Source organism: Miniopterus natalensis, chromosome 19, assembly GCF_054644295.1.
Source record: "Miniopterus natalensis isolate mMinNat1 chromosome 19, mMinNat1.hap1, whole genome shotgun sequence".
In the NCBI taxonomy this organism is placed as follows: domain Eukaryota; kingdom Metazoa; phylum Chordata; class Mammalia; order Chiroptera; family Miniopteridae; genus Miniopterus; species Miniopterus natalensis.
Window position 1 is genome coordinate 36,026,284 of NC_142099.1, and position 13,487 is coordinate 36,039,770.

General features: G+C 41.6%; 1 protein-coding gene across 1 annotated transcript in view; it reads left to right on the plus strand.

Annotated features, from left to right (window-relative positions):
• The first annotated feature begins 594 nt into the window (after positions 1-594).
• The window catches only part of NME7 (NME/NM23 family member 7), a 103,846-nt gene continuing 90,953 nt past the window's right edge, over positions 595-13,487 (plus strand). Inside the window, exon 1 of the mRNA XM_016202372.2 lies at positions 595-684. Coding sequence (XP_016057858.2) covers positions 682-684 — 3 coding nt within the window. The 5' untranslated portion in view covers positions 595-681. The remainder of the gene's footprint in view (positions 685-13,487) is intronic.

Consider the following 13,487-nt stretch of genomic DNA (forward strand, 5'->3'; position numbering starts at 1 on the left):
CTGACATCACTTCCGCTTCATTACCCGGGGTTTCGTTTCCGGAATACGTATCCGGAAGGAACAGGTAACACTCTGCGGTGCGTTTAAACTCAGGTAACACAGGCCATACGGTGTAAGGCTTCAGTGACTGAAAACTGGACAGGTGCCTATTTTAAAGTAAACTATAGAGCCCAGCCGGGCGTGGCTCAGCGGTTGAGCGTTGACCTAGGATCCAGGCGATCGGGGTTCGATTCCGGGTCAGGGCACATGCCCGGGTTGCGGGCTCAACCAATGACTCTCTCATCATTGATGTTTCTCTCTCTTTCCCTCTCCATACCTCTCTCTGAAATCAATAAAGATATATTTAAAAAAATAAAGTAAACTATAGAGTATTTGGACCCTAGCTGGATATTGGCTTGAACTTCCGGGTTACCTGTCAACGAAACGGAAGTGATGACGCTAGAAAGAGGTAGGCGGTGTTCCGTCGCCCCGGGCCACGGCGTCAAGGGGCGGGCCCATCGACAGGGTGGGCGGAGCTTTGATTACTCTCAGCCAATAAGGACGAGGGAGTGCGGCAGAAGCTTACTCGCAGCGTCCAGCAGTAGGCGGGGCTCTGTTGCCAGAGTAACCGGGCGTCGGTGTAGGTGCTGGTGTCTTCCTGTCGCAGCGCGACCTATTTCCTAGTGCTGAGCTCCTGAGACTATGGTGAGTGCCAGGCGAGGTCAGAAGAACGGCTCCGGGGTCCTGGTGTCCCAGCGTCCCCGGTGCTGGGTCTGGCGTGTGTGTGCACTCGGGGTGTCCCGGCTGTCTCTTTGGGGCTGCTGAGCCCCTAGAGTAATGTAACGGAAAGTTTAGGGGTGACACTGAGTCTAACAGCCTGAGGTGAAGCATCGCTCCGAACAAACTCTTTTGAATGTTTGCGTTTTCCTCGTCGCATTTTTCACGTAGCGCGCTTCCTTCACGGGCTGTGGTGGCGCGCGCCCGCTGCCCCCATCGCCGGGGTCTCCGGCCGCTGCCCGCTGGGTCGTGGTTCTGCAGGAGCGCCCTGTCTGGATGCCTGGCGAGCCTCTGGAAGATCCACGTGCCTGAGCTTCGCCCCCAGAAACTGGGAATTAACAGGAATACGGCTCAGGGTCAGGATTTGCCTTTTTCAAAAGCCTGCGGGTGATTTTCATTCGCTCACCTGTGTGGGGGCGCCAGAGTTCTAATTCACGTAATTACCAAGGCTTTTAAACGTTTGCGAACGACGGACTGCGGGACAGAAAGCTGACGGTTGTCAGGTGGGTGCGGCTGTGAGTTCCGCCGCAGAGCCCCGCTCGGCGCCCCGGTTCTCGGCGCCGCTGCTCGGGGTCCCCGTCACCTCCGCCCGGCCTTTCCCGGGCCTGTTCGGACCCTCCCTCCGCGAGCCCCGCCCCGCGCCGAGCCCCGCGGAGCCTGGCGGCCGTTTCTTCCACCTCAAGCCCCGCAGCTGCGCGGACCCGTCTTCCGTCCGCCTCCAGGCCCGCGGCTCAGCCTGGAAGGTGCGGGAGGGTGGCCGTCCATCTTTTCCTTGGATCCCAGGCCCGCCATTCAGGAGGAGGCCTTTCACGTGTCTCTCTTTTTCTGCGAGTTTAGGCTTTTCCTCTCCACTTCCTTCTCCTCGGTGTTAAAATCATACATCTTAAGGAAATAAAACCAAAGCGCGTCGCGCCCGGGGCGTGTCCCAGCCGCGCTCCCGTCGGAGGCCTCGCTCAGGTTCACTGCTGGATGCTAATGGCCTCTTTAGTGCCAGCTCCGGTCATTCTCGAAGGTTCCGTGGGCTCTGCCGCGGCGGGCATTCACGGCCGTCCGTTCCCTCTTTTTCCTCCCTCTGGCTGTGCCCGCTTTTTTTTTTAAAGTTTTATTATTGTTTAAAATATTACAGATGTCCCTTTTTCTCCCCAATGACCCGTTCCTTCCCCCTCCCCAGTCCTTCTCCCCACCATTGTCCGTGTCCTTGGGTTGTGTATATATGCACATAAATTCTTTGGTTACTCTCTCCCCCTCCACCCACCCTCCCTCCTCCATCCCTCTGACATTCATCAGTCTCCTCTATGCTTCCATGTCATTGAATCTATTCTGTTCATCAGTTTATTAAGTTCTTTAGATTCCACGTATAAGCGAGATCATGTGATATTTTCTTTCGCTGCCTGGCTTATTTCACTTAGCATAATATTCTCCAGGTCCATCCATACTGTCCCAAAGGGTACAAGATTCTTCTTCTTTACAGCTGCGTAGTATTCCATGGTGTAAATGTCCCACAGCTTTTTTATCCACTCATCTCCTGATGGGCACTTGGGCTGTTTCCAGATCTTAGCTATTGTAAACTGTGCTGCTGTGAACATCGGGGTACATATATCCTTTCTGATGAATGTTTCAGGATTCTTAGGATACATTCCTAGGAGTGGAATCACTGGGTTGAAAGGCAGCTCCATTTTTAATTTTTTGAGGAACCTCCATACTGTTTTCCATAGTGATTGCACCAGTCTGCATTCCCACCAGCAGTGTACTAGGGCTCCCCTTTCTCCACACCCTCGCCAGCACTTGTTGTTTGTTGATTTATTGATGGCAGCCATTCTGGCAGGTGTGAAGTGATACCTCATTGTGGTTTTAATTTGCATCTCTCTGATGATTAGTGATGTCGAGCGTTTATTCATGTGTCTCTTGGCCATCCGTATGTCCTCTTTGGAGAAGTGTCTGTTTAAGTCCTTTGCCCATTTCTTAATTGGGTTGTTTGTCTTTCTCTTGCTGAGTGCTATGAGTTCTTTGTACACTTTGGAAATTAGCCCCTTTTTTTAAAACGCCACCCTCCGGGCCTCAGTCCTCAGTTAGCGTCACCTGTCACCCGCCTTTCCCCTGGGTGACTTGGTGCACGCACGGTTCCCCTAGCGCCCAGGCTTACAGACCGCCCGAGGCCTGGCCAGGGGCTTCCACACAGGCCCCCACTCAGTGTGACCGGAACCGAACCTGCCCTCTCCCCACCTGGTTTCTCTTGTTTCCCCAAGTTAGTGAACGATGCCTCCGTGTTATAACCTAAGCCAAAAGGCAGCCTTATCCTGCTTTCCCTCCTCTCCTGTGTCTCCACATCCAGTTGCTCAGTAAACCCGTGTATTTTAAGATCTCCTCGTTTCTTGCCTGGACTGTTGTAACGGTGTTGGTCTGACAATTCCCCAACCCGTGTTTTCTCTGCCACGAGAAGGAGTTTTCTAGAATCCAGATCTGTTCCTGTTACTCACCTCTTTACAACTCTAGACTCCCTGTTCCCTACAGTGTAAAATTCAAAGTTTCTGGAACAGCACACTAGGCCCTCTGTGATCCAGCACTGACCCTTCTGCCCCACCATGCTCCCCACTTTCCTAGACTTCCTTTTAGCCCCTTGCTTTCTAGCTACTTGCCTTTCATTGAACATAGCAAGTAAATTCAGACGGGCAGGGAGCTTGCTCCCTCTACTTGGCTCATGTGGTTCTGTCTACACAGAACGCCCTTATCCCCTTGTTTGCTTGCCAGGCTCCTCTTGCTCCTCCCAGGCGCTGGCCAGGGGCGTCTCCTCCTGGGATGCCTCACATATCTACTCAAAGAAAGTTGACACTTCATTCTTCTTTGCTGCCACTTTTCCCAGCACACATCTCTGTTACTGTACGTACCACATTCAGTTGAAATTATTTATGTGTAGATTTATCACCCTTACTAAATTGTGAACTGTTAGAGGAATGGATCTTCATGATTGCTTAGACCACATTAGGCACTCAGATATTTGCTCAATGAGTAAAAATTATGAGAAACAATGTGGTAAGTGCTCTGAGAGGGTACAAAGTACTTGGGGGACATTGGAGGATGGCACCCGCCTGCCATCCTGAAGCACATGGAATGGAATTTCAACAGCTGGAATTCAGTGACTGGTGCAGTGGCACAGGGAAGTGGAAAGGGACGTTTGCAGAGTCCTGGTTTTTTGGTGCCTGCCTTACATTTTGTCATTCAGACTTCCCACCAACCGGAAGAGCAGTGAATGTCTCTCCCTACCCTCTGCGTGGGCTGGACTTGTGTTTGTGGTTTTTCCAATTGGATGATCAGTGAGGCCCCTCTGAGGAAGTAATTTTTGTCCTGAGGCCTGAGTGATGAAGTGCAGTGATCTGGGGAAAGGTTCCAGGGGGCACTAACAACAAGATCAAAGGCCCTGAGGCAGCGAGAGCATCCTTCAGGAACTGACCTATGATTTAATGTAAAAAAAAAAGAATAGAAATTAGGTGATGCGTGGGGCAGCATGGTAGAGAATAGCCTGAGATGTGGTTAGAGAGGTAGGCAGAGGCCAGACCACATGCGAGTTCTATGGCAGTGTTTCTGAAATTATAGATTGTAACCCATCCACCATGAAATCTATTTGTGGTATGTAGCCAGCATTTAAAAAGAAGATGACATAAAATAGACATGCATTCATTGCATGTAGTAAGGGTAACTTTGATGACACTTTTGTTTTAAATTGTGTGTGTGTTGTGTGTACTGGGTTCTGATGTAAAATATATTTCATGTTGTGAGTTCTGATACACAAAGTTCAAGATGTAGTGTACTTGGAAACTTTGAATAATATATACTTTAAAGGACAAAATAGTTGAATTTCAAGGCATGCTTATTTCTTGTCCCTCCTTTGACCTAGTGACAATTCGTGTGGGGCTGGGAGAGGGAAGCGAGGAAAAGCTCTGAAATGAATGAAAACCTAAAACTGACTAGAGGAGGATTTCCGTGTTTCTTTCTGCATCCAGATCTCTCTTCCATGTCAGTTGTTGTCAGTCTTTTACGAGAAAGAAAGGTCTTTAGAAGGAGAGAGAAGTGATGTCCTTTCCCATGTTCAGCCTAGCCATTTGCATAGGTATTGTCTCTCTACAAGCAGCCCAGAATGGAGGTCTTTTGCTCTGCTGGCCTGGCATCCTGACCAGCTTCTGTCTGCATCTAGTTTGTTACATTTGAAGCTTTCAATGCCAGAGTTAGGTTCTGCCTGCAAATTCTAGAACCACCTTTATCTTAAGCAGAGATAGGCAACTATCTCTGGTATGTTTGGTATGTCTCACATTCAATACAGAATATGCTAGAATCCTCAATTTATTTACTTTCATACATAGAGAACATAATTCCAAGACTCTTGTGACTAATAAAGTGAGATGAATGTTATCTCTCTTCTAAAATAGAGCATTGATTCGAATACTGTTAGCTAAGATGAACTGCTAGTCTAAGGTCTTTAAAGATTATCAACTGTTTCACAAGAATTAGACTAAGCAAATGTCTCCAAGTTGTTTTAAAAGGATCTTCAAAATGAGTTTCATGATTGCTAAATAGAGAACAGGATTTAATTCCATGAAATGTTTTTCAGGTTCCAGCTTTATAAAGTTTCTTCTAAATAGGTTTACTGTTTTTGTTTTTGGCACATGCTTCTTATCTATCCAGAATTCCTTGTTGCTTGCACTGATAACTTTGAATTTCCAAAGCCCCAGGCAGGGTCTCATTTGCTTTAACTGAGTCAGAAAGTATAGAGCCTAAATTAGAAAGCAGAAACTTTAAAAATATGTATTTTGCCCAGCTGAGTGTGGCTCTGTGGTTGAGCATTGACCTAGGATCCAGGAGATCTGGGTTCGATTCTCACTCAGTCAGGGCACATGCCCGTGTTGCAAGCTCGATCTGCAGTGGTGGGCGTGCAGGAGGCAGCCGATCAATGACTCTCATCATTGATGTTACTCTCTCTCACTCCCTCTCCCTTCCTCTCTTTGAAATCAATAAAGATATATTTAAAAAATAATAATGATAAAAAAATAAAAATATATATTTTTACATATATTTTATCACCAATGCAGTCTGTGATATTCTTCTTTAGCAGGGACCAGTAGTATTTGCAAAACTAAACAGCAACTGGTTAACATAATGCCCTAATTTTCTTCTGTGGAGCTCTTTGTCTTTTTTCTGCCTTTTTATCCCCCATCCTTTTTTTTACCCAGTTTTTGAGATATAATTGACATATAGCATTCTGTAACTTTAAGATGTACAAAGTGTTGATTTGATACACTTGTGTATTACAAAATTATTACCATTATAGCATTAGCTAAGACCTCCATCATGTCTCAAAATTACCATTATTTGTGTTGGGGAGGGGCCGGTAAGGACATTTAAGATCTACTGTCTTAGAACAGACTGATAGTTGCCTGAGGTAGAGGGGTTGCTGTGAAAAGGGTGAAGGGGATCAAAAGGTACAAACTTCTGGTTATAAAATCAATAAGTCCTAGGGATGTAATGGGCAGTGCAGTAACTATAGTTAATAATACTGCATTGCATACTTGGAAGTTGCTAAGTGAGTCAATCCTAACAGTCCTCTTTACAAGAAAAAAAATTTTGTGATTGTGTGGTGATGGATCTTAAGACTGGTCACAAGCATACTCATATTTACATGTCTGAACGTTGCTGACTGGTCACGAGATAACTCGTGTCTGCATTTACATTAAGTTAAGTAATTTTAAACACCTTGCTGACCGGTCATGACAGAAAAGTAACCAACTCCATGGGCGAATCTGTCTTGAAACAGCCTGTCAGCAAGGTGTTAACTAGACTTACTGTGGTGACTGTTTTACAATATATAGATATATCAAATCATTATGTTGTAGACCTGAAACTAATATAAAGTTATGTCAATTATAGCTCAAAACAACAACTCATAAAACAAACAAAAGAAATCATCTTGGTAGGATCCAAAATTGGGGGGGAAAAATTATTATAAATTTGTGATAAAATACTGCTAAGAACATTTTTGCTATTTTTGTGCTCTTAAAACTGTGTAAATGAAAAATCGTCGTGTTCACAGTGGGTAGGAATGTAGAACCAGGCTGGACCAGGTTGGAGAAGGCTCAAGCTTGTGACAGAAACAAAGTGTTTGTAGTGGGAGAAGATAACAGATAACCTAAATGTTTGTCTTCAGTACTATGTTGAATAAGAGTGGTGAAAGCGGACAGCCCTGCCTTGTTCCTGTTTTTAAGGGAAATGGTTTTAGTTTTTGCCCATTGAGTATGATGTTGGCTATAGGTCTGTCATATATGGCTTTTATTATGTTGAGGTGTGATCCCTCTATCCCCACTTTGCTGAGAGTTTTTATCAGAAATGGGTGTTGGATTTTGTCAAATGCTTTTTCTGTATCTATTGATATGATCATATGATTTTTGTCTTTCATTTTGTTTATGTGATGTATGACGTTTATTGATTTGCTGATGTTGTACCAGCCTTGCATCCCCAGAATAAATCCCGCTTGGTTGTGGTGTATGATCTTTTTAATGTATTGCTGGATCCAGTTTGCTAGTATTTTGCTGAGGATTTTAGCATCTATGTTCATCAGGGATATTGGCCTGTAATTTTCTTTTTTTGTAGTGTCTTTATCTGGTTTTGGGATTAGGATGATGCCTCATGGAAAGAGCTTGGGAGTTTTCCCTCCTTTTGAATTTTCTGGAATAGTTTGAGGAGAATAGGTGTTAATTCTTCTTTGAATGTTTGGTAAAACTCCCCTATAAATCCATCTGGTCCAGGACTTTTGTTTGCTGGGAGTTTTTTGATTACTTCTTCAATTCATTAGTTGTTATTGTCCTTTTTGGGTTTTCTGCCTCTTCCTGATTCAGCTTTGGAAGATTGTACATTTCTAGGAATTTGTCCATTTCACGCATATTGAACAGTTTGTTGGCATATAGTTACTCATAGTATTTTCTTATAATCCTTCGTATATCTGTTGGGTTGGTTGTTATATCATCTCTTTCATTTCTGATTTTATTTATTTGGGTCCTCTCTCTTTGTTTCTTAGTGAGTCTGGCTAAAGGGGGATCAATCTTATATATCTTTTCAAAGAACCAGCTCTTGGTTCCATTGATCTTTTGTATTGTTTTTTAGTCTCTATGTCATTAATTTCTGCTCTGATCTTTATTATTTCCTTCCTTCTATTCCCTCAGGGCTTTTTTTGCTGTTCTCATTCTAGTTCTTTTAGTTGTTGTGTGAGATGGTTTAGTAGAGCTTTTTCTTATTTCTTGAGATAGGCCTGTAATGCTATGAATTTTCCTCTCAGGACTGCTTTTGCTGTGTCCCATAGATTTTGGGTTGTTTGTTCAGTTACATTTTTTTCCAGGAAGTTTTTTATTTCTTTCTTGATCTCATTGGTAACCCATTCATTGTTTAATAACATACTATTTAGCCTCCATGTGTTTGACTATCTTTGAGTTTTTTAATAGTGGTTGATTTCTAGTTTCATGGCATTGTGATCTGAGAAGATGCTTGTTATGATTTCAGTCTTCTTGAACTTGTAGAGACTTGTTTTGTGTCCTAACATGTGGTCTGTTTTGAGAATGTTCCATGTGCACTTGAGAAGAATATGTATTCTGCTTTGGGGTGAAATGTTTGTAAATATCAATTAAATCCATTGGCTCTAGTGTGTCATTTCAAGTGTCTGTTTCCCTGTTGATTTTTTGTCTTGATGATTGGTCCAATAATGATAGTGGGGTGTTAAAGTCCCCCACTATGATTGTCTTGCTGTTGATCTCCCCCTTAAAGTCCATCAAGAAATTTTTTATATATTTAGGTGCTCCTATATTGGGTGAATATTTATTTGTAACAGATATTTCTTCCTGCTGGATTGATCCCTTTAGTATTATGTAGTGACCATCTTTGTCTCTTGTTGTAGTCTTTATTTTGAAGTCTATTTTGTCAGAAATAGGTTTTGCTATTCCAGCTTTTCTTCATTTCCATTTGCATGGAATATTTTTTTCCATCCCTTTATTTTCAGCCTGTGTGATTCTTTTGCTCTCAGGTGTGTCCACTCTTATTCAGCATAGTACTAGAAGTTCTTGCCACAGCCATCAGACAGTAGGAAAACATAAAAGGTATCCAAATTGGAAAGGAGGAAGTAAAACTGTCATTATTTGCAGATGAGATAATATTGTACATGGAGAACCCTAACGATTCTACCAAAATATTACTATATGTGATAAATTAATTTGGCAAGGTGGCTGGATACAAAATTGACATCTGAAAATTGACATTTTTATACAGCAACAATGAACTCTCAGAAAGGAAAACTAAAACAAAGTATCATTTACCATTGCAACAAAAAAATAAGACCTAGGAATAAACTTAACAAAGGATATAAAAGACCTATACTCAGAAAACTACAGGACACTGAAAAAAAGGAATAGAGGCAAGATATAAACAAGCGGAAGAATATACCATGTTCATGGATTGGAAGAATTAATATCATTAAAATGTCCATACTACCCAAAGCAATTTATAGATTCAATGCAATTCCTATTAAAATACCAACAGCATTTTCACAGATCTGGAACAAATATTCCAAAAATTTATATGGAACCAAAAAAGACCCCGAATAGCTGCAGCCATCTTGAGAAAAAAGAAGAGTTGGAGGGATCACTTTACTTGGTATCAAACTATATTGCAAAGCCATTGTAATCAAAACAGCCTGGTATTAGTACAACAACAGACATATAGATCAATGGAAAGAACAGAGAATCCAGAAATAGACCCACACCATTATGGTCAGTTAATGTTCAACAAAGGAGGCAAGAGCATACAATGGAGTAAAGATAGTCTCTTCAATAAATGGTGCTGGGAAAATTGAACAGGTACATACAAAAAGATGAAACTAGATCACCAACTTACTTCATACACAAGAATAAATTCAAAATGGATAAAATACCTAAATGTAAGTTGTGAAACCATAAAAATCCTGGAAGAAAACAGGCATTAAAGTCATAGACATCTCACGTAGTAGAATTTTCACCAATACATCTCCTAGGGTAAGAGAAACAAAAGAAAAAATAAACAAATGGGACTACATCAAACTAAATGGATGCACAGCAAAAGAAATTGGCCTCAGAATACAAAGGAACTCCACAGTATGGGACAACATATTTGCCAAGGATGCATCTGATAAAGGGCTAATTTCCAAAGCATACAAAGAAGTCATACAACTCAGCAAGAGGAAGACAAACAATCCAATTAGAAAAAGGGCAAAGGACCTGAATAGACACTTCTCCAAAGAGGACATATAGATGGCCAAAAGACAGATGAAAAAATGCTCAACATTGCTAATCATCAGAGAGATGCAAGTTAAAACCACAATTAGGTATCACCTCACAACTGTCAGAATGGCTCCATCAACAAATCCACAAATGACATGTGCTGGCAAGGATGTGGAGAAAGGGGAACCCTGGTGCACTGCTGGTGAGAATGCAGACTGGTGCAGCCACTATGGAAAACACCATGGAGTTTCCTCAGAAAATTAAAAATGGAACTGCCTTTTGACTCAGTGATCTCACGTCTAAGAATATATCCTAAGAATCCTGAAACACTAATCACAAAGAATATATGTTCATAACAGTGCAATTCACAATAGCTAAGATTTGGAAACAGCCCAAGTGCCCATCAGTAGATGAGTGGCTAAAAAAAGCAGTGGGACATTCACACCATGGAATACTATGCTGCTGTAAAGAAGAGGAATCTCGTACCCTTTGGGACAGTATGGATGGACCTGGAGAATATTGTGCTAAGAGAAATAAGCCAGGCAGAGAAAGACAAACATCACATGATATCACTTATATGTGGAATCTAAAGAACATAATAAATGATGAACAAAAGAGATCCAGTAACATAGAAGCATGGGACAAACTGACATATCTCGGAAGGAAGGTGGGGGTCAGTGGGTGGGTGGGGAGAGATTAACCAAAGAATTTATATGCATATATGCATGACCCAGGGACAGAGACAATAGTGCAGTGTGAAGGCTTGGAGTGAGGAGTGGGTGTGGGGTGGAGGGAGTCAATGGGGAAAAAGGGGGACATCTGTAATACTTCCAACAATAAAAATAAATTAAAATAAATAAATTTCATTGCTCTTAAGTAAATAAATAAATGTCTGTCAGTAGGGAGACAGCTCAGTAAACGATGGTGTGGACATGCTGGAAATATTATGCAGCATTTAAAGAGATTGATCTATATGTACTGACCTAGACAGATGAGACTTTTTTAGTGAATTTTGTTGCAGAATAGCTGTAGCTTACAATTTATGTAAAAAAAATCATTACCAAGACTGATGCTCAGGAGCTTTTCCCCTACGTTTTCTTCTAGGAGTTTCACAATTTTAGGAAGATGTGGTTTAAGTATTTAATGCATTTTTAGTTAGTTTTTGTGAGTGATGTAAGACTGAGGTCCCATTTCATCATCCTTCCTTTTCTTATTGACCAGTCATTCTCTCATTCAGAAAGTATTTATTGAGCCCGGCCAGGCGTGGCTCAGCGGTTGAGCGTCGACCTGGGATCCAGGCGATCGAGGTTTGATTCCCGGTCAGGGCACATGCCCGGGTTGCGGGCTCGATCAGTGACTCTCTCATCATTGATGTTTCTGCCCCTCTCTCTCCTTCTCCTTTTCTCTCTCTGAAATCAATAAAGATATATTAAAAAAAAAAAAAAAGTATTTATTGAGTGTTTCTCAATGCCAGGCACTGGCTATACATTGATTGCTAAAATAGTGCACAGTGGCTCCCATCCCATAGAACTTATTAAGAAAAACAGATATTAGAAAAAAATTATAAGTATAATTTGGGTTACAAAAGAAAAATTACAAGGTGAGGTAGAAAAGTGTAACAGAATAGAGTGCTCTGACCTTGCCTGGGGTAGCCAGGGAAAGCCTGCTAGATGCTGTAACTTTTTTAAAAAATATATTTTTATTGATTTTACAGAGAGAGGAAAGGAGAAGGAGAGAGATCTAGAAACACCAATGAGAGAATCATTGGTTGCCTCCTTCACGCCCCCTACTGGGGATCGAACCCGCAACCTGGGCATGTGCCCTGACCAGGAATCAAACCGGTGACCTCTTGGTGTATAGGTCAGTGAGCAACCACTGAGCAACAATGGCCAGGTGATACTGTAACTTTTTATTTTCTTTCTTACTTGGGGAGACATACAATATATGTAAACAAACAAATGAATGCAGTCACCACATATGGCACTAAGCATTGTGGGGGAAATTAAACCAAGCAGTGAGGTAATGGCGGCCTCTAGGAGCAGGTGGTCCCATGTGGGACAACAGGAAAGGTCTTCATGAGGAGGTGACTTTAAAGCTGAGATCTCAAACAGGAGCTGGCCAGGTGCAGATCTAGGAGAAGAGCATTCAGGCAGAGGCAACAGCAAGGGCCCAGGCTCGCTAGAGGAGCTGGAGGATTCAGTGTGGTTGCTCCTCGGGAAGGAGACGAGGGTGGGACAGGAGGAGAAGAGATCTGAGAGGCTCATGGAACTTGGGAAGGATTTTGGGATTTCATTCTAAATTCAGTGGGATGATGCATCTCACATGTTTTCCTATTGCATCAAGACATTTTCTTTTCCTTGGATCTGCCTTATTTAAATTTCAGCCATATTAGTTGGGTCTTTCAGTGCTTATTTTCATTCTACCTGTAACATTTCTGATCTTATAAACTTTGGAAGATATTTTTCTGTTCTGTTCTTATCTTTGAAAATCAGTGGTTCCTAATTTCTCCCCTTTTAATTGCCTTTTCACAATTGGATTGCCCTTTTCTGGGCCATTTAACCTCCATATATCTGCTCTAAGGTGTGGCAAGCAGAGCTACAGCTTCCGGGTAGGTGTGCATCGGTTTCCACCTGTGTGTCTGCTGTGCTTTCACCTGAGGATTCCTTGGTGGTGCTATAGCCTAAGACTGAAGTAGCTGGTTCTCCAGAAACATCTCCAACACTTCCTATGAACCTTATACTCATTTTTGTGCAAAAACTGTCTAAACTACTTCACTTTCAAAAGCTATTGACATTTTAAGACTTTCTCTTAATTAGATGTGAGAAATTGTAGCTCTTAAAATGCACTGCTCAATCCAAGTTTATTTTCTGATACTAGGCACTTTGTCTAATTAAGTTGCTGTTGTTATGGCTCCTGACTCCTCTTATGTGCTGTGCCTTCTTCATATTGCTTTATTTTAAAAATGTATTTCCATATACATTCAAAATGGCTCTAGATTCTCTGATATATGTAAATTTCAATTTCATCCTGCTTTCCATAGTGCTTATACAAGTTAAGTATATATATGTGCTATACACATTTTATATAGTATATATAGAAACTATAAAATACATATATGTAATATATAATATATAAAACACATATAGCATGTACATATTTATATCTGCATTAAATATTTAACTTACTCTGTTGTAGAAATAAAGTCATTTTTAGATTTGAAAATATAACAGTATAAAAAATATAATTAAATTCATCTGAAATATCACTGAGTTTATATATTACAATCACTATTAATATTTTTGTATAATATCCCTGTTACACATACCTACGTGTGTGTGTGTATGTGTGTGTGTATATATGTGTGTATATATATATATATATATGTATATATATGTACATGTATGTATCTTTTAAGGTATGTTTCTATTGTACACATAATTTACAGAT